We start from the raw sequence: 26,222 nt of genomic DNA on the forward strand, positions 1-26,222 counted from the left end.
CTCGGCATGACGAGGCAGAGCCGCGCCTGCGAGCCCCCGCAGCAGGTGATCCCGGACCGGCCTCCTTCTGCGGGCGGCCCCTCCGCAGCGCTGGCAGGCAGCACAGCCTGCATCCCCGGCAACGCAGGGCAGGGCTGCCGGTCCGCGCCCGCGCTGCCCTTCGCACCTGGGCGGCCGCTGGGCTGCGCGCGGAGCCGCCGGTGACTCAGCGGCTCGCCGGTGACCCCCTCCCGCGGCGGCGGCGCCTCGCCACGGCTCTGCCCCCTCCCTCTCTCCCTCCCGCCCTCCGGTAGGATCATCCCACCCCGCCGGGCGGTCACCTCAGCAGGAGGAGCCGCCGCCACTTTGCCTCCGCTCCCGCAGCGACCTGACGGCAGTCAGCCCCGCCGCGCCGCACCATGCAAGCAGGGAAGGGAGACGAGAAGAGGCGGGACGCCGACCGGCCCCTGCAGCTCACCATGAAGAGGGGCTACGACGTGCTCCGCGACCCCCACCTCAACAAGGTAGGGGCGGGCGGGGCAGGTGCGCCGCTGGGCGAGGAGGGCGGCTACGAACGGGCGACGAACGGTCCTGCCGGCCGCTGCCCCGGGGCCGCCTCGGGCCGCCGCCACCTGTCACGGCGCAGCGGCCGCCGGGCCGGGGGCGGCGGGCGCGGGGCAGCCGCACTTCCTGCGGGCCCGGCGCCGCTTCCTCTTCCTCCGGGCGGCGGGGGGCGGCCGGTGCCCTGCCCGCCGCCTCCCCTGCGGGCCTGGGCCGCGGAGCCATCCCTCGGCAGCGCCCAGGGGAGAGGAGCTGCAGCAGCAGCACGGGGAGGAGGATGCTGCTGAAAGTTACGCCGTTCTGATGCGAGTTCCTGCTGCCCTGCTTCTGTTTTCCCGGTACCCTCCTTCTTTTCCAATCCTCTTCCCCACGGATGCCCCACCTCGTTTCCTGCTGGCAGAAGTGGCTCTTGGTGCTGTCCTGCGTTTTCTCCCCTGGCAGGGTGGAAAATGTGTTAATCGCAACTATTCCTCTTGGAGCTCTAAACTGCAACTGCAGTTTCCTCCCCGCTCTGCATCAGCTAATGCAGTCAGCTTTTCTGAGAGATGCCACAGCAAAACCTTTTTGACGCATTCCCAGTTTACTTAAGAATGGCAGTTCAGCTTCATCAAACTTTCTAAACGTATAAAACTAATCTGGGAAACATAAAGCTGAGCAGAGAAGTGTTTGCAGTACAGCCTTGATAAAGATGATGGAAAGTTCAAATAATAGAATAATTAAATTGGCATGACAAAATGAAAATTAGTTAAAGGTAGATAATAAACCACACCTAGCAAATGAAGCCTTTGTCAGACCCTTACCTCCAAATTTCACCTTGCACATTAACTGGAATGGTGCTCTGACTTGTACATCCGCATTGGAATGTATATACAGTCATTTTGCTTGTTGCCGAGTTGGATAAATTGTTGGACAAAAACTGTGTCTCTAGTTTTACTGGACAGGTTGACTCATCACTAAAAGCTCCATGTGTAAGTTAGATGAATAGTGCTTTTATTAGTCTTGGTGCTTGACTACAAAGTTTCCTTAGAGGCTGTCTTAAGTCTCTGAGAAGGTCTCCTGAGGTCAGGTTAAAGGAAAATTTACCAAAATATAAAACTCCCAAGAAGAAACCAAGGAGAGGCTGTTTTGCTTGGGGCTGTGTTTAAGCAGCTGTAGTATACATGGAAAAAGTGATTCAGCATAACAGGAAGGCCAACCCAACAGAAAACTCACCTTGTTTAGAGAAATAAAAAGGGGCCTGTTCTAAAATGCATTGACTGAAGGGCAGCCAGAGGCAGGCTCATGGCTATGCTCGTGCACCTTACATCTTGCCTCTGAACAGTGTACAGTAAGGATGGGTTGTCACAGATGAGATGCTAAAGAGGAAGGACATTGCTTGATTTTAATATACAGGAGAAAAGAGTTACAGAATATTCTGAGTTGGAAGAGACCCACAAGGATTATCAAGTCCAGCTCTTAAATGAATGGCCTGTGTGAAGATCAGACTGCCAGCCTTGGTGGGTTAGCACCATGCTCTTCCTGGGTTAGGTTTTATTCTTTTGTACTCTCTCAGCTGTGGTGTAGCACATGTGTACTGTAAAGCAGAGAATAGTTGTTTATTACCAGCCACATCCACCCAGTGAACAAAATTTGATGTTAGAAATGCTCAGCTGAAAAATCTGGTCTTTGTGCCTGTGAGAAGAGTCTGGTCCTGGTCTGGTAAATGATAGATAATCCCATTTTCTTACTGAGACAGGTGATGTTTTTGTGGGTGTAGATGTACTACACCCTAATGTATGTATGTACACCCTAATATGTATATATTTGATTCTGTGTAGGTGCACTAAATTCAGATATGTTGAGGACTGCCCACATGGTTGCCAGTTTGATAGCTTGTGGCCTGCCTGCACATGTGGGAGCTGCTACTCCCAGTTCACTTTCTATTATCAAGGTCATTAAACAAGCATCAGGTTGATGAGAATTCAATTTAAAGTTGATAAGATATCTCCTTTAATGATTCTAAAGTCCAGGGATTTCTTGTAGGCCTGCAAGGTGCCAGAACTTTTTGCTATCTTGGCCCTGTCAAGGAGTTGCCGTTTCTTAGGATCAGCACTTTCTTTTGGGTATGGTGCCAGTTTTAAGAGGCCTATTTGAACTTGTGTGACAAAAGTAGACTGTAAGTACTGAATAGTGGTATCTAGCAGTGACTTGTAGAAAAGGAAGGCAGATGATGTTTTCAGAGTCTCTTAAGACAGATATCTTAGCAAACAGGTGAGACTGAATTGTTTTACCTGCTTACCAGCTTCAGCTTGCAGGCTTCAGTATGTACAAGCTTGGGGCCTATGTCCTCAAATAACACATTCCTTTTCTCAGACAAATTGAAAATTTTACATGGGACCATTCATACTTGAACATCTTTAAAAACAAATGTAAGAAGAAATAAGTGCTAGATTTAAAAAAAAAACAAACCCAATCAAAACAGAAAACCCAGTCCCCAAACCCTGTCTCCATTTAGGTGCTCCATTTAAGTGCCCCACTCATTCAACAATAAAACTGGATTTCTGCACACTTGTCCATTGCTTTTTATACTTAACCTTCCTGTCTTTTGAGAGAAAAGGATGTGTGAATGACAGGATAAACACCCAAATTTCTTCTTTTCTGTTGGCTTCTACTTTCTACTTGCATGGCAAAATTGACTCCCTAGGCAATGCTATTCTTAAATCCTTAATGTTTGACTATGTTAGTAATTCACAAACGTGTCCAACCTTCAGTGCAAAAAAGTTCAATTAAAAATGTTTGGTAGTTTTGTGATTTATTTCCCGTCCCTTCCCTCCCCACCTCCTGTAAAGCATTTTGGGTTCCTGACTGGTTTGTGCCATCTCAGCAGCAGTGATACATCAAAAAAATGCAAAACAGTGGATTGTAACAGACTGAATTTAATTACTTGAGGATGTGTGTCCAAGTCTATGGACAATAATGGTAATTCAGTTTATTGTCTGAAATTTTAGGCTGCTAGTGTTTAAAAGTGTATTTAGAAACTTTCTGGTAATTATCTGTCTTTTTCCGTTAGGCAACCAAACACATTGTAAATAGCAATTACAAGGAAAACAAACACAGTTTCGCTTCTTTTCACTGAAATAGATTTGGCTGGGAGTTGTATGCTCTTTAAGCTGATGAGCTACAAAAGTGTGGAAGTAATTTGCTCTTTCCCTACTGTAAATCTCATTTATGCTTTGTTTACAGTTTTAAGGCATGCAAACAGTTTAACACTACAGTTTCATCTTTAATTTTTTACCTTTTAATATTTAAGCAAATCATATTTTCCTGTGAGCTGGTTATTTTCAGAATCTTGGTATGAAGATAGACAAACATGCATTTCACTACATAACTTTCCCAATAGCCTGTATTAGTTGCCAAGTGTAAACTCTTCCCTGACTGAGAAACTTTGCCATGGGAGAAATGCTTTGTTTCCAGGCTGCTTTTATATTCTTGCAGAGCAATGCAGTGAGCAGTAAACAAGTGACTCTATTAGATCTAAGTGCTGGAGAGCTCTTTCTCCTCCTCAGATACCTAATTTTAACTCCTCTACTGAGTGACTGCTGTTGTCATTGCTGAGTATAATGTGCTTGTAAACTGTTTTCTTTCTCTTTTTTCCTTTCTCTTTATTCAAGTTGCACTAAAGCACTGTAGAATTTCAGAACAGACTGTCTGATAAGGCTGCTGAATATCTGAGAGTACTCAGTGTCCATCCCACCTACAATTACATTGGTGTTTTACCCTTATGTCTCCCAGATGTGATGCCCCTGAACCTTAGCAGTTCTCACTAAGTGACATTCGTTGTTGGAGTTGTCAGTGCATTGGCTTACTGTGGGATTTACTACAGAAGGACCATACTGGAACAGAGCAAAGGTCCATTTTTTCCCACTGTCTTAATTCCTACAATGGCTCAACTGGAACCCTCAGGAGAGGCAGAAGAGTGAAAGTGCCTCTGGTGAATAATCAATTCCAGGCTGAGGGAATGAGCAGGTGATTAGAGGGTCATTAAGATATGAACATGTGTCTCTCCCATCAGTTTACATATGCTAGGTGTACTAATTTACTAGAAATCAAATGCAAACTTCTTAGAGAGACTCATGGACTTCTTGTTTTGCTCTACATTTCAGACAGTGGCATAAGAATGCTTGTGAAATACAGATAGATTTTGTTCTGTACACAACTAGTTGCTTCTCTAAAAGAAAATTTGATTTTTATTGGGTGACATGTAAAAAGGGTTTTATGACTTTGACACTAGTGGGCAATCCTGCAACAGGTCTCAGGAAACCCAAACCTCAAAAAAAATTCAGAAGTATTCCAGGGAGATTTTCTCTGTCTGATAGGTAAAATAGAAGAAGCATTTAAGTACTTCCTTTAAATAAATCTATTATTTGTCAAATACCAAGCAATAGAAGACTATTTTTCTTTCCATAGACAGTGTTTGTATTTTCACATCTTAAACTTGTGTGTGCTTTGGGTGGGTCCTCTGGAGTGACCAATGCCCAATGAATGTTGCCATGGCCTTACCTAGAGATAGCTAGTCTGGAGGAAAGCTGATGACATTGGGGATGGAGGAGGAAAACACTTCTTTAAATTGCATATTAGAATTATCTGTAATTCATAATTAATTTGTAAGATAGATTTTCTGGAAATTACTTCATATTGCAAGGGATTATTTAATTTTAAATGGTAGTAGGTATCAGAGTACTTTTAAGATTAGAAGATTGTTAGTTCCATGTGAAAGTAAAGGTATAATCTGAGGAATTCTTTTTAGTATAGTTGCTGATCACTCTTACTCTACTCTGCTGATCTCTACTTCCTTTAACTTTTTGCCCTTTAAAACTTTGAAGTTTTTAAAAGTAGTAGTTCTTGGTTCTTATCCCTTTCAGATCACACAGCAGAGCAATTCTGATCTTGATAGGGATAATCACAGGATTTTTCAGGCCTTTGACAAGAGTATGTGGTATAGTGGATGTGCTAGCACAAAAGGTAAATAAATCTGGTCTTTGAAGCATTTTAGAGTGAACTCCTATCAATTTTGCCCATGTGTTTGACAAGCATTACATATTTTATCTCTTACTAGGATCTTTGACGCTAGTTGCTGTTCTGCGGAGCGACAACTTAAACCAGGAGGTTATTCAAGTGTGAGGTTGGCTCATGCAAGAACTGTTGGCTCTTTACCAATGAGGATCATAAGTTGCAGGCTGGCAGAATGCAGCCACCTTGTGTGCTTGAGTTTTGGGCAAGGGTGTGAGCTTGATAGTGGCTCACTGGTGGGTACCTCAGGGCTGGCTGAGGAGGGTGTCACACTGGCAGTGTATTCCTCCTTTCTGTAAACACCTTGTTGAGGTGGGAGGGAGGAGTAGTCATGCAGGATGTCCTTTGTATGACTGCTTTTATTTTCAGTATGTGTGGAGGGGCTTTACAATTAAGTTCTGTGCTTTTTTCCCCCATTTCTTATTTTAAGGCAGGTTGTCCTGCATGCTGTTAATAAGGAGAAAGTCTTGGAAGAAGCAGAAAGTGTTTAAATCAGATTATTTTATCACTGTCTTTCTTCTATTTAATGTATACAGCTCTCAGTGTTTGTTGCCTCCAATACTTTGCTCCTGACCTAGTAGGTAAGTTGCTGTGGTTGGTGTTACATTCTTTTCTTCCTGTTGGCTTCCAGTTCTTTTCTTGCAGTTATGAAACAGAGTGCTGAGACAGCAAGTTGGGAACAAAGTTCTGTGACTTGAATTAAAAGCAAATAAAATGAAGGAGAAGAAGTTATGCAGTAAGCTAAAAAGCATTAATAGCAACTGAATAGTGGTGTAAGTTGTCACAGGAAGCTGAAACCTAGAACTGTTTTCCTGCAAATCTGCTTCAGGCATTAAAAACTATTTCAGTTGTGTAATTTTCTTGTGAACTTCAGTAGTTGAATACAAAATTGACCTTTTTACTTTTGATTGAGAAATCCTATGGCCATTGATTATAAATGCTATTTGAATAGAAATGTTAATCTTGGCACAGAGCACCTTGTAAGCAGGATTTCTGTATGTAAACTGAGTTAAATGTGCCTTTTGACAGTAGGTTTTATATAGATGCTGGCCAGAGTACTTGAGTGTTGTTTTTTAATCCTGCTTATGGATGCTGGCAATAAATAGGAGTAGAGTTCACTGAAAAAATTTACTTCTGTCTAGGTAAAATAAACTGCAGAGAGTATCTTGGACTAGAGAGGTTCTTTTTTGCATTCTGCACTTTATATATCCAATTCTGCTGAATCATTGTCTTCTATTGAGCTGTTGCTGAAAAAACCAGAAGTTGTGGCCGTAGGAGGTACAAGGTTCCCTTCTCACATCCCTGCTTGCCTTGTGGAGGGGAGGAGGAAGAGAACTGTGTGTGACAGAATGTTTCTTATTAACCGATGCCCAGAGGTTAAAATGTGCCATCTTTGCTTTGTCATGCTTTCCTTCCTTGCCTGCTAGGTGGGCTGTGTATTTTATTTACTTGCTTCTGGCAGCTGTTGCCCCTGCCTGCAGGGGTTGATGCAGAGTTTCATGCCAAAGGTCTCCTTGCTCCAGGCTCTGGAGGTCTGAAAGAGAGTATTAATACCCTACAATTAGGTCCTTCATTAGGTTTTTACCAGTTTATAGATGAGAATTTTTAGTGGAACAGCTGTTTTGAAGAAGCTTCAAAAGGACCATTTAGTGGAGGACATGATCCTGGGGTTTCAGCTGCAGTAGCAAGTGGTTTGTCCCCCCTGCAAATCTGAAGAGCTCTTGTAAGGTGTCATTTGTGCTCCCCTGGATGGAGCAAGTGTATGGAGGTTGCCTGTGTGCTCTGTGGCCCATCATGGCTGGAAGACTAGCTTGGAAAGGGCAGAGAAGAACAGGAATAACACCTTCCTGACAGGTTTGTGTGCCTATCTAATGGGATTGGTTATACAATAATAGAGTTTGTTGGTAGTAGGCCATTAGTTAAGCTTTGTTTGAATGTTCTTGTCATTCATGGAGGTACATTCTCTGTACTTTGTGCCCAGGTCAGGCCTGGCCTGTGACTGGGAATAGTTTTACAGAAATTATCTCTACTGTCTGGTTTAACGTAACACCAAGGAGCTAAATCTGGTATAGGAAAAAGGCAATAGAATGTGAGTAGGATTAACAGTTTGTAATATATGGTAGCCAAAATTTTGTACAGGAAACTGCAGAAAACATGCCACAGCAACCATGTACCTACAAACTAGGATAGGTGGGACTTGGAACAAACTTTCCCATGGACAGGTAGAAGTACCAAGGCTATGCATTAAATTGCAGGAGACTGGGGAGAGGCTTTGGTGCTTCCAAGTGTTTTACCTGACGTAGGAATTCAAATATTTAAATTAACATGCTGATGGTTTCTCTTCAGAGGCAGAGGATGAATTTGGCTTGACACTAGAATGTTCTGCCATACCATTCAGGGAGAAGAGTGTCATCCACAGTCACCAGCACTGCTTTGTGGGAGGGCTTGCAGTCATGAGAAATCTGCATTATCCAAGTGATATATTAAGAAGTGTTATTTATTGTTGGTGTCCTCTTCTCAAAACCTATGAAGTGACTTGTGGTTCTGGAATTGCAACTGTGCAAGCTCTCTGTGGATTGTGTTGTATGTCTGTTCAACTTAAAAAGAAAAATCTAAGTCATGGATGAAGTCAAGGAAGATAGGGGAAGCCATCTAATAGGTACTTTAAGAAATTGTCAAAATTAACTGAATAATTTTTATTACTGTTCACCCTATGCAGCCTTCATAGATTGAGCTGCTATGTCAGTCACTCTTTTCTTTGCCTTAACCTTTCTCCCCTCAGCAGCAAATTTATACCTTTAATAGAGAAGTAAATGATTGCTGTCAGGCATATTAGTAGTGAATCTCCATGAATTTACATTTTAGAAATATTTTTCTCTTTTTTTTCTTTTCTATTTCTAGAATGAAATTATATGCTTCCAGAGAAATAAAAAGTTGATGTGTAATTATGTAATTATGTGTTGGGTTATCATTATGATTAATTTTCTTGATTTCGTGACGTGCAGCATGATAGTAGGAATTTTAAGCTTGCCTCAAAGGACTGCCACTGTGACACACATTACAGATAGCTCCAGGAGCTGGGTCTGACAGGATCTCCCAGCCATAGAAAAGCTAAGGATTGGACCATTCTCACAAATAATCTCATTGCATTTATGAGGATGATAAATTTGTGTAGGAGGTATTAGGGAAAGACCTAAGAACCTGATCCTAATACCAGTTTTAATAGTGTAAGATGAGAGTAAATGAATGATAGAAGGATTCAAGAGAGGAAGCTGATGCAAAACTGCCATGAAATTATTAATGCATTCATCCTTAAAAATTACCCATTAAAAAACCAACTCATTGTCATCTGGAGGGTTTCAGCTCCTTTAACCTTCACAGATTGCTTATTTCCTGGCAGCCAGTGTAGAAAGAAATGTTGAAATATTCATAGTTTGCAAGCTAAGTGGCTTTGGCTGGTCTGACTAATTTGTTTAAAGTGATGAATCTTACAGTATCTCATGTTTAATTAAGATGACTTTAACAATCCAGATCTTTGGGTAATTTCAGTGATTAAAAATGCTGTGGAGAAAGCTAAGTTTGTTTCTGTTAAAAACAGATCTCTAATTTTGTCTGAGAATTATTTATGCATATTCCTTAGTATAGTTTATTTTAGCAGTTAATGAAAAATAACCCCTGCGTTGCATGCATAAGGAAACATGTTTTGGTCTTAAGCTTTGCTAATGTAATTTGTTGCATAATTCTGGAAGCAAAAATCCTGCCTCAGAAGAAGGAGGTCACGGGGCGCCCTGGAGGCAGTCCTTACAGGCCACTGTGTACTTTCTGCTCAAATCAGTGTTTGTAATTTGCTTGAACACTGTTAGTGGCTATTCCCGTGTGAAACATGATTCTCTGAGCAGGACCTGAATTTGTTTACAATATAGAGGAAGCAGAGGAAGTGCTTTTTATATACATAAAGAACACATAGAACTGAAGGGAAAAAAGCTCTTATGATCCAATTGCTTCTGACTTTCAGCCAGAGATGTGGAAATATGTCAAGACGTAGTTGTCTGATGTGGGAGCTCAGAAAGCACATTCCTCAGTCCTAAGATAGAAGTGATGCATAGAGCAACCACGAATTTTATCATTGCGTGTTTATGCTCAGGTTTTACTTACTTTGTTTGAGTAGCAGCTGTTACCCATTTCTGCCTTAGAATTTTTTTTTCTCTCAAAAAACAAAGTCTGATATTAAAACAAAATCACTGTTCTGCTTCTTCTTATCCCTCTTGTCATTAGAAGTTATTTGAAAAATTGGAAGCACCTTTGGTTCAATGTAACTTTGCTTAAATAGATACAGTCCTGAGTCTTCTGTTAGTATTTTTGATTCATCTGTCTTATTAATGAATTGTATTTATCTTTATTGGAACAGAGTAGGTGCTGTGAGACATGAAATAATTTCATATCCAGTTCAGACTGGATATCACAGTTTAGTTTTCTTCCTCTTGTCCCTTGTGAGTGATACCCTTTTAAGTTTTCTTTTGGCATGGAGTTTAGATAGTACTGCTCTGCATGAGAAGATCAAGAATTATTTTGAAATAATTCCTTTTTCCACAAAGGCGAAAATAATTCTGGCTTTTTAACGACCAAGAAAAAAAAAAATCTTTGCCTTAAATCAGTCCTGGAAGGAAGTGCATAGTGGTGATTATGAAGCATGCTGTAACATTTACAGTACTGGTGTCCAGCTGACTTACTGGATTTCATCCTCCATGTACCTGACTTTACAAAGCAGATTTATGTGTGTGGGATGTATTTACGAAAGAGACAGTAAAGCCTCTTTACCTAAATAGTAAAAAAGAGTTCAATAGTTACAGATAAAAGTCAGAAAAGAAGAACATAGTATTGTCCAACTAAAATAAATGAGTTTGCCAAAGCACTTAGCATTGGTTTGATTTGACTTGAATCTCTACTATTGAAAGGTAAATTTATCTGCTACGTTTTACCAAAAAATGGGAAAAAATGTGAACATTAATTTCAAAGTTTTGATTTTGTGCTGTAGCAGTTATTGGAGTAATTCCCTAAAGTCCTTTGTTTTGTGTAGCTTTGCCCAGGCATCAGCCAGTTTTAAAAGTTATGTCCTAGGAAGAAGGACTGGGGAAGAATGGAGAGCCTTCTTTCAGAGGATTGGGATTCATGCTCTTGGACCTTCTACAGGAGTGAGATCTTGCAGCAGTTTTTTCTTATCTTTGTCCAGTCTTTTCAGTCTTCCTCAGATCATATGTTTTGGGTGACTGCCTGACATGTTAATTCCAAAGGTTTCTCTGAAATTCTTCTCTTGCTTTGGCTGGATCTCATGTGGGACAGTTGTCCTTTCAATTCTGAGACATCATCTCAGTATGTTTCAAGTTGCCTGTATCCCAGGAGTGTTTTGAAATTCAGTGATGCAAATTTGTAACTTACTATAGTCTTGGGAGAGCATAAAATCTGTGTGGTTTATCTGTTTTTGTGGTGTTGCCTTTCTTTTAGACAAGAGTTCATGACAGATTCTCTGAGGTTGAGGCTTACTAAGTGCATAGCTTTCTGTTAATGAAGTCTGGATAAAGCATTGCTCTTGTTCATGTAATAGAGGATTTGGCATCTGCCTGGTTTTTCAGGTCAGTCAAGGGTCAGGTAGAAAAATAGCTTGCTAATTCTGAGTTATGTTTTTGAATTCCAATAGAGCATGCAAATTCTTACATTTAGCACAATGCAGTGGTTGAACTAAAAGCATCTATTGCAGCTGGGGATAAATAAATAAATCTGGGTGAGTAAAGAGGTATCAGAAAAGATGTTTTTACTGTGTACTGTAGTACAAAGAGGGTTTGCAGCACTCATCCTCAGCAGCTGCTTGAAACTTTATCTAAGCTCAGAAAAAGTAGAGCATCTCACTTTGCATCTTACCTGGGGAAACATAACCAGTGTGGCTCTGTCTGGTAGCCACTCGCGTTTGCCGTAAGAGCAAAAGTGTTCCAGGTCAGGAGTCTGCATGAAACTGGAGCCTCTGAGCTCCTGCCAGGCTCTCTGGGGTACTGAGCTCTTGTGCTTGGAGCTTGGAGTACAGGGATAAACACCAAATAGGAAATAAAAAGTGAGTGCTTTCTTTTGAGGTATAATTCTTGGGAAAAGAAATATTTCTGTAGAATAAAGACACTCATCCTTCAAACTAACATTATTTCCTAAACTTCCTGAACTTTGTGTTGTTTATGGCAAGAAGTAGCTTTCTTTTGGTTTTATATTACCAAGTCCTCTAACTATTCTGTAGTAAGGACTAGTGGTTAAAACACAGGCAAGAAGAACAGATGAATATAGGAAAGCATCATAGAGTTGTTATAGTGTACCACCAGCAATTTAAGCACGGGGTGTGGCTGACACACACCCTTTCTGGGCTGCTTTGAAGTACACTTGACAAATCTTTAACAGCTTTCTTTGTCTTACTTCAGAACTATGTAATGCCTATGAGTACGCACATTTTCCCCCCTTAATTACTGAGCTCTGCTTTATCAAGAGAGACAAAATATTGTAGTAGATTGGGCACTGGACTGGAAACTAGGTCATGCACTAAGAATATTTAATGATAGTCATTTAGTTTTCTCATCTGAATAGGCAAACAGCATTTGAGAAGTGTTCAGGATGAAGTACTTGGTCTTGTATAATTAGTCATTTTAGATAGTGTTTACATTGTCTTTATACTGCTATAATATAGTTTCTATGTACAGTTTCTTTCCTTGGTGGTGGAATCATCTTCTAGTAATCAGTCAGCAAGCTGATAGTTCCTTAAAAGTCATATCTAAGTGGACCCATGTTGAATCTGTATAGTCCTGACATATTTTATCCATGTCGTTTTACTTTCTGCTGTATTGCAATTAAAAGTAGAGAGGGTATTAATGGATATGCAGTCTCCTGAACATACAGTTTCCCAGATCCATGAAAATCCATTAGACAGGACTGCAAATCATGGCCCATACTGAAGGCTGTGGGGGTAAAATGAAGATCTAAATAGGCAGGAAGAACTCATCCATCTGTGTAGCTAAACCTGCACCTGGCTTCAGGCCATGCTGTGCCACATGCAGATTAGTTCCAATTAGTTGAAGTGGTAGCTGACCCTTGGCTGCCTCCTCTAAGCCTCCTGGTCCTGGGCAGCATCCAGGGTTGCCTCCCTTCCAGCTGAATGGGGAGAAGAGGTGAGAAAGTGTTCAGTATTTATCACCTGAATGCCTGGGGAAACTCAGGTCAATGCTTCCTGCAAGAAAAGGTATTTTAACCTCCAGCTAGGCACTGTTCAGTAGTTTTTAACTCAGTGAAACTTCACTTCTTTAAGAAGCTAGAATTCATGTCTCCAGGACTTAAATGCATGTCATGATGTGAATGCATGCTGACTTGCTAAGGGTATATTTAATTGTCTGGCCATTTTGCTAACTACTGAATAGGCAGAGGTGATACAAATCTGACACCCACTGTTTTCCCAAACTTAACAATTTAGATGTTGATTCCCTAGAGAAAATATCCTGCACAGAAATTGTGTATAAAGGCTGAATAAAACCACCTTGTATGCTGGAGCTGTTACTGTCAAAGATAACTTTTTAAATTTCTTTGGTTCTTTCCTAAAATATGCTAAAAGAAATACATGTATATGCCTTCTAATTAAAAGGAGCTGCATACATTTTCTTTAGGTATGAATTCTTATTATATTTTTGGAAATTACACTTCTGTAGTGTAAATACCCAGGAAAATAAGATTTTCTTTGAAAGATAACTCAATGCAGGTTTAACAGTTAGCAAAATGAATCTATTTGCACACCAAAATATGGAATAATATCCTAATCCTGTCCTATTTTGATATTATTTCTTAATTCAAAGTGGATTCCTTTTTTCTGTTATGGGTTTCAGCAGTGACATGAAAGCCTACATGAGAAATTAATATCTGTGAATCTAATCCTGAAAATAATTATTTAAGTAGCTACAGAAAAGTAATGCTTGTCTGGCCGTGCTCCAACTTGACAGCAGTGCAACTCTCAAAGTATACATGGTAAGCATTTTTTTTGTCCCTGAAAATACTTACATGCATCTATTTACTTAAATACAAAGAAATAATCTTTCAGCTACCATGAGGAAATGTGGCACATGCATAAAAGCCCCATTTATCTTGTACTGACCTGTTACTTACACTTCATTACCTTACACAGGCGAGGCTGCCATGTGGAGAACAGAGCAATAGGGCAGTATTAGACATACAGCTGTAGGGATCCAGAGCTGGATCTCTTGGTGAGTCTGCTCTGCATTCCCTCAACTTGTTATCCTCAGCAAATCTAATTAATAATAATAGTAAAATCCTCATTACTCTCATTTTGGTGCTGTGGGTGTTGTGCTAGCACTGTGAGAAATGCAGCTTAGGTTAAAAGATGGTACGATCAGGAATTTTTCCTACCTGTCCTGTCCTTTCTTCACATTATTTGTTGTTATAGGCAAATGGATTTTTGTTTCCAACACTAAATAAATGTTTGCAAGAGCAGAGCTTTTTTTGGTTGGAAACTTCTTTTGAGTCATAGCTTGAAGAGAGCCTCAGCCTCTCTAGATTGTGTTTGCTGCTGTTTGACTCTGCCTTGAAATGAGTATTTAAAGGAAAATGCATGTTAACCATTGAGTGGTTTTGTTAGATGTGGCATATGGGACTGCAGTATTTGAAGTAAGCACAACAGCATGTCTTGGTTTTAAAATAATACCTTCTAAACAAAAGTACTCCCTCTCTTAGAGTTTTCCATGCTAAGGACCTTGCAAAGAGAGCATTTTTATGAACATTTTCCATTATTTAACTTACCCAGTTTAGTCAGTGCTCAGACATTTTATCTGTGTAGTAAGTTTTGCCAAAGCATGTTAGTTTAATTTTGGGGAAGTTTTTTGGGGTATATTTTATTGTGTATTGCACTGCTATTGGTCTGTCTCAATGAGACTTTGCGAGACTTTGTCCAAGGTTTATGAATTAGTTATTTTCTGTTGCTGAAAACTGTGGTGCTTCTTGAGATGATCCTTTTTTCTGTGAAGATTGTTGTCTGAATGCTGCTTAATGAAAGAAGGTTGTAATATCACAGGGAATGCGAGTGAAATGTTGCTCTTATAAAACCATTGTAAGTTTTATACAAGTGTACAAGTGTATACAAGTGTAAGTTTTATACAAGTGTACGTGTATTACAAGTGTATACAGTGTATACAAGTGTAAGTTTTATACAAGTGTACTTGTATTACAAGTGTAATTTCTGTCAAAAGGGATCTCAGAAGTCCAACCTCCTACTCAAGGCAGGGTCAGATGTGGAGACAGGACAGGTTGCTCAGGGCTGTATCCTGTCAGGTCAGGAAAATCTCTCAGACAGAAACTGTACAGCTTCTCTGGGTAACCTATATATGTATTTGTACTCAGGAGGAATTTCTTTTTTCATTATATTTAGTCTGAGCCTCTCTTTTATCTTATGCTTGTTGTCCCTTGTCCTTCTGCTGTGTGCTACTGTAGAGAGCCGGGATCTATTTTCTAGGTAGCCTCACCATAGGTGCTGGAAGGCTGCTCTTAGGTTCCTCCCAAAACATTCTTTTCCAGGCTAAAAAAGCTTAGTTCCATAACTGGGGATGTGCTTCAGCCCAAATCATCTTAGTGGCCCTTTACTGAACTTGCTCAGGTCTATCGATGTCTTTCCAATAATAGGGAGTCAGAGTTGGACTCTGCAGTCTAATGAGTGCCAAGTAAGCAGGATGATCATTTCCCTCAGCCCATGTCATGCCATACTGCTGCTGATACAGCCCAGGGTGCTATTGGCTGCCTTTGCCTGTGCACACCAGTGGCTCCTGCTCAGTTTGCTGCCCACCATGTCCTTTTTGACAGAGCCGCTTCTTCCCAGCCAGTCAGTCTGTCGCCAGCCCGAATCATTGCAGCCTGTATTTACTTTCTGGATTGCAGCAATTTGCATTTGTCTTTGTTGAATTTCATAATGTTCCTGTCAGCCCATTTCTCCTGGCTAAGTCCCTTTGGATGCCAGCCCTGCTCTTGGGTGTGTATATCCACAGCTGCCCCTGTTTGGTGCCACCTGCACACCTGGTGATTTTGTGCTCCACTGCCCTCTCCAGGTCATTGATAAAGATGTTAAACAGGATGGGTCCCGTTACAGACTCCTGCAGCACTCGTACTGGGAGGTGCAGTAGAACCCATTAACTGTTTCCTTCTTAGCCTCATCATCCAAGTGCAGCCTTTTACCCATCTGGTTGTCCACCCATCTACACTGTGATATCCCAACTTGGGTGCATGGATTTTTTTAGATCCAGTTATCAAAGCCTTGCTTAAAGTGACATAAATGGCATATTCTGTCTTTACTTGTCTGGAAGTGCAGTCATTTTGCCATAGAAGGTAATCAGGTTGATCAGGGATAATTTACCCTTGGCTTAAGTCCAGTCTGTGATTTCCTGCTTGCCTTTTTTCTGTTCACTTATGATCTAGAACTGTACTAGTTCATGGTCATTACACCTAAGGCTGGCATTGATTATTGTATCCCCAGTCAGGTCTTCCTAATTTGTGAAAAGCCAACCCAGTTTTGTATCACCCCTGACTAGGTCACCCAGAATCTCCTATATCATCTCTGACACTTTCCAGTAACCTCCTGGATTGTTTGTGTCTTGTCCTGTTCTAGCAGAAATGAAGGAGATTAAAGACTATCATAAGAACAGGTAACTGTGATCTAGAGACTTACCTTGTATGTACTCAAGGAACAAGAATAGTTAATCAGTCTGATATGGGATTACTGTTATTGCTACCTTCTGCAGTGAGAGATTTTAGTTACTTGGCTAAAAATTTATATTCCTCTTATAAAAACAGCAGCAGGAGGAAGAAGTGTTTGCATACATATTGCCTATGTGCATGACCTCTACGTCAAACTTGTACATTTTGTTGAATAGGTGTCTCTTAGCAGTATTGTGCAAGTTTTGGAATACTTTAAGAAAAGAGAAGTTATTGTGTTTCTGGTTCCCCTGCTGCTATTTGTGGAATTTTGAAAGTGTGGGGTTTTTTTAAAATTTTTTTTTTTTTGTGAGTATGTGATTTTGAAGTCAGCACTTCTGTAAAGGAAATACAGAGTAATTAGGGCAGCTCCTCTAGAAGCTGGGGAAATACTTAGTCCAGTAAACGTTCATTCTGTTTGTGTAAGTAGCTGTTGTGAGGGGAAGGTCTGTCAGAACCCTCTAGTTCTCATCCAGTCCTGCTCTTTCTGGCCTGAGAGGAGGCCCTCTGGGGCTGTTTCTGAAGCAAAGTTGTTCATAGTAATGTAAAGTAATTCTTCTAATAACTACTAAGTGAACAATCTCATCATCCCTAAGGAACTTAATTTCACAGATTGAGAGCCTTCTGGCTGGGTCTACAGGGCAACTAAGCTGTGATGATTTTATTTCTTTTATTTCCTATACCCTAGCTGTTTTTACTCTCTTCAGCTCATTTAGGTTTTGGTGCTCGCAAATTAAACTGCAAGCCACAGTCCAAGTGTGCTGCAGAGGAGACATAGAGGGAAGGTTTTAAAAGCCTCCACAGAAACTGTGTCAAGCTGTCTTTTGCTCCAGTTGAGTGAATTATTAAAGTAACTACTACCTCTGTTACTAAATAAAGTAATACAAAAGCTAGTAGTGGCAACTTGAAACTCTCATGGCTAGCAACCTACAGATAGGTTGCTATAGTTAAGAGTTGAAAGCGTGGTCTTGCTGTCATAACTGATTTCACTCAGTTGAAAAAGGGGATAATTGGTCTTGCTAGAATTCTGCCTGTTATATTTGGAATCTTTAGTTCTGTTTTTTCTGTGTATTTTCAGTTCACAGCTGTTCCCATGCCAAGTACCGTTCTTAAAGCTGTTTTACAGCTTTAGGTTTTGCTTGGATTCTCAGTGTTTTCTGGATGCCCTAATAGTAGCTTAGAAACTGAGACTCAGTCACAGAATAATGTGGGTTGAAAGGAGTCCTCTGGAGCTTATCTAGGGGTCAAAATAGGGACAGCTTCAAAAAACTTCAACATGTGTGAATGTAATGAAACCAGATCAGAAGGAGCCTGGTGGACCTATATCCTAGAGGAAAGAGGGATGCCTGTATACTTTTACCTTTGAGTCCCTTAAACAGCTTGTCCCACTGCACTGAAAGATTGCTGAATGTGCTGTCTACTTCAAAGGTGTAAAGCAACCCCCATGGCATTTAGTGGCCAACTGACCACCTTCCTTGTTGTGTTCTAAACCTTCAAACAAGCTGGAGCTCTACAGGCTCAGCAGTCTTGGTGACTAGAGAAGAAACTTGTCTGCTAGAGATTTGCTAACTATGGAGTTACAAGAGATAGGGGTAAACTGTAAAGCCTGGCTGGCAATAAAGAAGACATATTGGGGCTGCACTTGACTTGATCAATGATAATAGAGTAGAAGTCACACAAAAAAAGAAGGCTTCATGAGTCAGAATCACCACTGATCAGGAACCTCTTCAGAGAGAAAGCCAAGATCTGTTGCTGTAGTTCCTCTTGGAGGTACAGCTGTTTTTTTCAATTTGCAGTTGTTCTGAGTCATGTGCAATTCTTATGACTGCACAACTCAGAATAATTTAATCATATTATTCTTGCTTATGTTAATGTGTCAGTGGAAATCTAACAAGTACGTAATAAAAAAGAATGTGACATTTTTCTTTATTCTGTTGGAGAGAAAAACATAACACGTGCTGTAGCCTGTGGTCATATTAGAATAGTTTCCATACCACTCTCTTACATCTTAAATAAAGTTATGTGCTCACATGTATACATTTGCAACCAGTATGCAAGTAGTAAATGCTGTGGTTGATAGCCTGTATTTTCAGTAGGAAATGGCATAGGTCTGTAGAACAGACACCCACAATATATGATGTTAAGGATTTTTAATGAGATTTTGAGGCTTGGAGCTATTAAAAATTGTTTCATTTTTTTTGTTGTTTTGTTTCCTTTGGTAGTGAGCAGAATAATTGTGGTGATTTTGTGTTTGGTTGGTTTGGGGTTTTTTTGTACTTTAGAGCTAACTGCAATCTGATCCCATGAACTGAACATCTACTTACAGTTCAGACATATTAGATGAACTCCTGAAACCTATTTTTAACTACTTTCTATCCAGAAAGAATTGACTTCAAGTGCTACAAGACTATTCCACAACATGAGTGAAATGTAGTGAGTGGTGACAGCCAGGAAATTTGATTCTAAAGACTGCCTCCAGTTCAAGCAAAATACCTAATGTGCGTGTACCTAATATGTATCATTAGGAAATAAGGGATTCAAAGCCTTTAGTTGTCAGGGTTTAGGCAATCCTGTAGGCCCCAACATGTTTTAGTGCAGTAAAAATGTTTCATTGTATGTTTTAAATTTACACAGATGTATGCTGTGGCTTAAATTCATGCAAGAGAGGACAATAACTTTTATACAAATTTCACTTTGATCAGATGCATTTTATAATTTTTCTGGTGCTTAAAGTTAGTGCTGATATACTGTGGTTTGTTTCTGCTTGAGCAATCATCCTCCTCATAACAAGCAAGTGAGAGAATTTCACCTGTAATGAGATCTGTGAGATTTGACATGCACCAAAATGCAGGCAGCGCTTTCCTGGGAGTGTCCTGTCATTTCTCTTCGAAGCTGTCATCTGCCTCAGCTGAGTGAGTTGCTGAAACTACCAAAGGCAACTTAAAATACTTACTGCTGGCTTGCTACCTACAGATAATTTGCTGTACGTGATTTGTTAGAATGTAACGATGAAATAGTGAAAAGATTGACATGTAGACCTGCCTATGTACAACATGCTCTTGCTTTTTTCCACTTATACATAGTGAAAACCTTCTCACTTAGGAGCAGTGCTTGCTCTGTGTGAATATAACATAGTGTCTCTGAGGTAGATGATGTTAATATTTCTGCTGTGCTTACTTTAACTGGTTTTCTAAAAATTGGGTGGGGTCCAATGTCCATAGCTGCCAGTAACATATGCATGTGGTGACATACAGTGATCAAACCAAGTGCTCAAATTCCTGCATCTCTTACCACTGCTGGATGGCTATTGCTATCTTCCTGTCTAATGTCTTGATAAAGTACTATTTCATAGGAGCCATTAAAAAGAATTAAATAGCTAACGGCCTTGATGCTGTTAAGCTGATGGAATAATGTTATAAAGCCTGACTTACAATTGCTTAGTGCCAGTTCAAATACAAACTGTTGCATCTGATCTAGGTTTCAGTGGGTGAGAAAGGCTGCTCTATCTGCCTGACCCATTGCTGACCCACTGCCAGGATCCTAATTGATCAGCAACGCCTCATGCTGGCAGGAACATACAGCATTTAAATTCTCAAACTCTCATGTTTTTGAAAAAAATGTGTAGGCCCTCCATTAATATATTTTTCTGCATATTTATTCAGGCACAAACCCCATAAAACAAATTAATAAAGGGATCTTAGAGCTTGTTTTACCAAAATGTGGAATTGAAGAACAGAATAAAGAACCAGCTTTTTAGGTAAACCGTGTTCTGACAGCTGTAAGACCATCTGCAGGCCAGCTTTCCCATGAATTCTCATAGTATGGGAAAGAACATACAACAGTGTTTATATTCAGTAGTATTGGTGATGTATCCTCTGATTTTTATTTTGGTTCAGTGCTGTGTGTATACCCAGGAAAAAACTTCCTAGAGTTAAAAAGTCCTGTAATAGAATGATCACCTGGAAAATTGTTTTTACACAGTTCTGTAAATCTTTCTGATGGTTAGATACTAATCCTTGACAAAATGTAAAACATTCATTTATAGGACATAGAGCAGGTCTGGATAGGGGTTTTGAAAACCAAGGCAGAATACAAATTGTGTACTTCAGCATTTTTAAGTGCTCCAGCCTGAAAGGTTTCCAGAATATTTTTTTTAGTTGTCAGAGTAGTTAGGTGTTTTCTTGTATTTCTAGAAGAGAAAGCTGGTAAAGTCCATGCAAGAATCACCTCATTCAAGGGGCTGGAACACTTCAGGTTGTGTAAGTGTGTTCTACTGGGAAAGTGTCCTGACTGGTGTTCCATTTCCCCTTCTCTGCTTCAAGAAATGACATGTGACATTGCTATCAGCTCTCCCTTAAGCAAAGAGAATAATAACACTCTTAATTTCAGACATGGTACTGCATTAACCAGGGTTATATATTACTTTTCATTTCATTTGGTTACAAATGTGTGACCAGATTGAAGCAGTTTTTTTGTGAGTGTATGTGTTTAAAGGGTGGTTCACACAGGCTATTGAGCAGAAACAAGATACAGACCAAAAATTATTTAACGAGACTTGCTTTGTTTTTTATGGCAGTGATGTGAAGAGCTCTGAAAGGTTTTCTTGGGGAGGGATGGGCAGTGATTTTGTGGAGGGCTGAGCAGAGGCTCTGCTGAAGCAGCTGTGTCAGTAGAGCCCTCTCATGGAGGTGGGGTGTGTGCCTTGCAGAGGGAAATGTTTTGTCAGCGTAGCTTTGCTGCTGTCTTAGACAACAGGAACTGATCTTCCAAAAGCATTCTTCTGTTGCCACATCCAGCAGGGCTGTTGCTCATGGAACTGCTTGGCTGGAGGTTGGGATTCCCTCTGTGTGACCCGGCCTAGCACAGCGACTGTGCTGGGGCTGTGTTGGACAAGAGCAGACACAGAGCTTGGGGCCTGCACCATCCCTGAGAGAGGCAGCTCGCTCTCTCTCCCTCCCTGCCCTGCCCTTTGCTGACACGTCTTACCCTCTGTAGTGTTTAAAAAAATAGTATTCTGAATTACTTTTCTGTATGCAGATGAAAATGATCTTTTCTAGAATTTTACCTTAAAATATGTTAATCCATTAACTGATACTGTGGGGAATTATTGTTGAACTGTGATGATTGGAGCTGTTTAACAATACAGTATTGGTAGGTTTGGTAATCCTCTCAGAATCAGTGTACTTTAATGTTTCTGCAGTGTCCACTGGCCTTTTTGTTTGTTTCTTTTTTCATTTACAACTCTTCAGGGCTCAAAATTGACATAAAAAATCTCTCAGCAATGTCATTTTTTTACAATGTCAGACTATAGATTTTTTTTCTACTTTTTCAAATAATGTGAGTAAACACAATGTAAATACCGAGGAAAAAAAAATTGTCTGTCTAATTATCTAAGAACAATGATGAAACAAAGAATCATGTTGTGGCTATAAATATTTCTATGATCTAACTTAGAAGTGATATTAATTATAATTAGGACAGTACAAAGAACACAGTATTTGTATCTTTCAGCCATTAGTAATTTACATTAATTTACATTAAACTATAGCATGATATTGTTAATTGGAGGAAATGAGGTTAGATTAATTTTCCCACTTTTCATAATCCCAAATAAAAGTTTCTTACGGAAGACCAGTAGATGATGCTACAAAAATTTTCCTCAAAATTGAAGTTTGATTCAAATAAACATAGTAAAGCTGCTAGTAATTATCAGATATTTATTATGCTTCCTTTGGTTGCAGAGTATTCATCTGTTGAACAGAGAAACAAATTATCTGCTATATTCTTCCCAGAAAAAGATGAAGAAGAGGTTTCTTAGAACCTCTTAGTTATTTTCTAAAATAAAAATGTGAAAATAAACACTTAAAAGTATCTTAAAAGATGGTTTTGCAACTTTTTTTTCATTTTTTAAGAATTATTGAAAACTTATCCTTTCAGTTTCTAAAAACCTGAATTTAGAAACAAAATACAAATCCAAATCCAAACAAACCCCACAATCCAGAAAGTCCTGTCAAGGACCACAGGGGAATAGAGGCTGAAGGAAGGCCAACCACACCCAGGGAAGATAAGGAAAGAACACATATCTCAATGATATGAGAAAAGCCTTCAAAGAGAAAGTTAAAATTCACATGGGTATCACAGAAATTACACATGGCTCATCTTAAATTTTACTTGTATGAGAGGAAACTTGGGAGCAATGTTGAGAACTGCACAGTTCAGACCACTACTTTTATGCTCTAGTTATGATTTCTGTTCCACTGGGAAGTAGAGCAAAGTTGTTATTTCAGATAATGAAATACTGTGGTTGAAGCATAATGGGCTGAACAATTTAGCATCTGTATGATGAGCTGTGTAATGAGAGAGACTGCACTATCTGCAAGCCTGAGGACTGCACATGTTATAAGGCAGGCTGCTTTTGGAGTGACCTAGAAATGATGGAAAAATGGGCTGACAGGAATGTCATGAATTTAGATAGAGGCAGATGAGCAGCCCAGCAGTTAGGATGGAATAACTCTGTGCAAGAGAACAAGCTTGGAAAGGAGTGGAAATAAGGCCTGTAGGAAGAGACCTGAGTGACCTGGTGACACAGTGGAAGAGTCAGAGGCCAGGAAGACAAGTTTTGAGTATGGGAAATTTGAAATAGTTCTGAGGAAAAATAGAAGGAAAAATTGAGGACAGTCAAGTGCAGTAGGAGGCTGCTTAGAGAGAAGTGGAATCTCCATCCTTGGAGAGAGTCAGTACTCACCTGGAGATGACCTAGAGCATCCTGGCCCAGCTGGACCTGCTCTGGTAGGGCTGGACCAGTGGACCTCCTTAAGGCCCTTCCAAGCTGCATGATTCTCTTGTATTTGTGACTGTCATGAACTCTGTGCATATAATAATGCTTTGGACTTCATGGACAACTACATTATAAACATTTGTTCTCTTAAATTTATGTCCAGTTGTTAACTGGTTTTCTCTATTTTTAAAAAAGACTTTGTTCACATTGATTCATAGGAGTGACATCTGGCTTCTAGGGAGCAATGAAAGCTAATATAAATGGGTAAGGATGGTTCAGATGAGTTAAGTATGCAATGGTTTTATGGGTTATGTGGGACTGTGAATTATCTGGTTAAAGGCAGAATTTCACTTTGATACAGCCAAAGTGTCAAATATGTGCATGTTAGGTGCTACTAAAAGATATCAACCCAAGAAATCCCATTATTTCTTATCTGTTGTTCTGCTTTTTATTTCTCAACCCAACAGGGACTTGGGTAAAGTCTTGTCATCTGTGGTTTTATATCTCTCATGGACATTCTATCAACTTAAGGGCAAAATTTTTTTCTAAATCAAATACTTTAGATGTAAAGTTTGTGATTGCTTTAATGGGGACTTTAGCTGCCAGGAAAATATTAAGTGATGTGTAAGTTCATTACATCAACAAAGTAATAACTAAAACAGGTTTTTTTTGAGTGCTCTTATCGAAGAGCAGTTTGGGAATTTTTCAGTTAATATACATCTGCCCCTAAAAACAAGCCTATGTAGGGCATCTGAATTGCAGCCCCTTAAAACTCTCTGATGTTGGCATGACTTTTTTCCTATCTAACTTTGGAGAAAGCTCATGATATATTTTAATGGTTACCTCTCTTTAGAAGGAAAAAAAAAGTAAATTTAAAAACTAATCAAACAATAGGAAGCAGTCTAGACCTGCTCCCTCTCCAGTGATAATTATCTATCAAATAGTGCTAACCTGAGCAGATATTTTCAATTTCTGGTCAGCTGTTTCAGAGCCCAACATGTGGTTGGATTTGTGGAGAGATGATGGAGGAAGAAGAAGACATATAGTGATATGTTTTCTTTTACTTGGATTTTATTCAAGCTGCCTGCAGTATTATTTATGAATGTTACAATTTCTTTATTAAATAATCCACCCCTGAAATCAGACCATACACCTAAAATCAGTACAAATGCTTGGAAAGCTTATGGAATGCAAAGAGCAGGAAGAAATTAGTGTTGTTTTGTAAACAGAATAAGCAATGGTGATTTTTGTAATATTGTGCATTTGTCTGAAGTGAGTGAGAACATATGTAATGATCTAGATAAGTTTTGTGTTAATGGGTTAGAAGGTATGCTGAATCTCTGGAATTTTACTGTGGACTTACGCCAGTGCTGTCTATTTTGAAACAAATAAACAAGCAAATGTGTTTTATTTCTGGAGGTTTCTGAATTTCCTGTAATGTAAAATTCCTCTTGGAAGGAGGTGAGTTGACTGGTTTTTGGTTTTGAACAGGCAGATTTCTTTAACAGTGTAACTGATAGCAAAGAATGAGAAGGCATTCAAACTTGACACAGTTGTTAGTACAAGATCTACTGATCTGCAGAGCTGCCTGAGCCCAGCCAAGAGGTTCTCCTGACCTACTTTTAGGTAACAAACTTGGCTATCACTGACACTTGAGAAATGACAAACATTAGATCCCATATTATCATAGGTAGCAACCCAAACTAAAAACTTTGAGACTTAATTACTTTTACTTTAAAATCATGTTTTTCTTCTGTGGTTTGTGCCAGATGATGTTTCTTTGGCAAATTGTGTAATCTATGGAGGAAGTTACCTAGTTTTTCAAGAATATGTCTGTATATGTAACAGAATAAATGTGGATTCTGGACACATACAATCAGAATTTTCTAATTATCTGTGTTTATTTGAGTCACATATATACCTTTCCCAACCTGTATCCCTACTTTAGAGTGTAAAAGGTTAGAAATCTCTGAATGTCTCTCAGTTCATTCTCCCACATGTGGAATAAATTAAGAGTATCTAGTAGAAGGATTTTTAATGTTTTCTATAGTGCTGCTAATGATTGACTAGTTTAAGCTCTTAAACAAAAGCATTCATTTTACAGAAGACTAATAAATAGTTCTGGTTCAACACAGTAATTTAAAGATTTCAGCTTTAAAAATTTGCCAAACTGGGAGATGCTTTCCCCATTGATGATGTGTTTTGGGTACCTGCTTTGTTTGAGGGACCCTCATATTCCCCTCTAACTTGTGTGATTTGTAATTCCCGCTGAAGGCTGGCTGGGGTTCTGGATTCATCCTTGTGAGCTTCCAGTGGGATAATGCTGCCCACCCCTGCCAGGGAAAAGAAATGTTGCCTTTTGCAGTGTGATTTGAGCTTTCAATCCAGGCATAATTAGGAACAGACGGCAAAGTAAGGTTCTTTGTGTGTGCAGTGTGTGTGAAGCAGATTGCAGCAGTCCGAAGCTCTTCTGGCACAATTACTTGCAGCACCTGTTTTTTCCTTCTTGTCTTCATCTGAGCTTCATTTCTTCAGCCTTCACATTTGCATTCGTGTGTGTTCTCTGATCTTAGTGTTCCTCACGCAGGTTGAACTTGCTCTATTTAGTCCATGGCTCCTACCTTTGAGCTCTCTTTCAGTTATTCGTTGAAAATAAATCCTGTTGCTGTTTCACTTGCTCTGCTGGCTCTTCATTCCCCATCTGCTTGGGCCTTCTGCTTAACTTTTCCATCCCCAGTGCTCTCAGCCACACCAGTTTGGCTTGCTTTCTCTGCTTACTGTCATGCTCTTTCAGCAACAGCTCCTTGCTGTGCCTTTACTGTTCTTACTTCTTTTCCAGAAAAGTCAGCTACTCCTCCTGGCCAGTGTAAGAGGCAGATAAACATAACTAAATTGGGTTGGTGTCCCCAGTAAGGCTAGTGACTTTGCAGTATTAAAGCTTGCTCCCTATGAGCAGTGGTTTTTCTATACTATAAGGAAGCCAGTTTTTCTCATGAATCTTGTAAATGAATCCTAAAGTTCGGTCCATGTAAATTACATTTCCTACTAGAAAAATAAGCTGTCTTTGGAAAATGTTGCATATAATAGC

The 26,222-nt window shown here is 39.9% G+C and overlaps 1 protein-coding gene across 2 annotated transcripts in view; it reads left to right on the forward strand.

The window, feature by feature from the left end:
* Window positions 1-314: 314 nt before the first annotated feature.
* The window catches only part of ME1 (malic enzyme 1), a 154,478-nt gene continuing 128,570 nt past the window's right edge, over window positions 315-26,222 (forward strand). Inside the window, exon 1 of one of the 2 annotated variants that reach the window (XM_058801415.1) lies at window positions 315-503. In XM_058801415.1, coding sequence (XP_058657398.1) covers window positions 399-503 — 105 coding nt within the window. In that variant the 5' untranslated portion in view covers window positions 315-398. Of the gene's footprint in view, window positions 504-861; window positions 879-26,222 lie in introns of those variants that run through there. The other variant, XM_058801416.1, reaches the window with a different exon arrangement.

Source organism: Ammospiza caudacuta, chromosome 3 (genome assembly GCF_027887145.1).
Source record: "Ammospiza caudacuta isolate bAmmCau1 chromosome 3, bAmmCau1.pri, whole genome shotgun sequence".
In the NCBI taxonomy this organism is placed as follows: Eukaryota; Metazoa; Chordata; class Aves; order Passeriformes; family Passerellidae; genus Ammospiza; species Ammospiza caudacuta.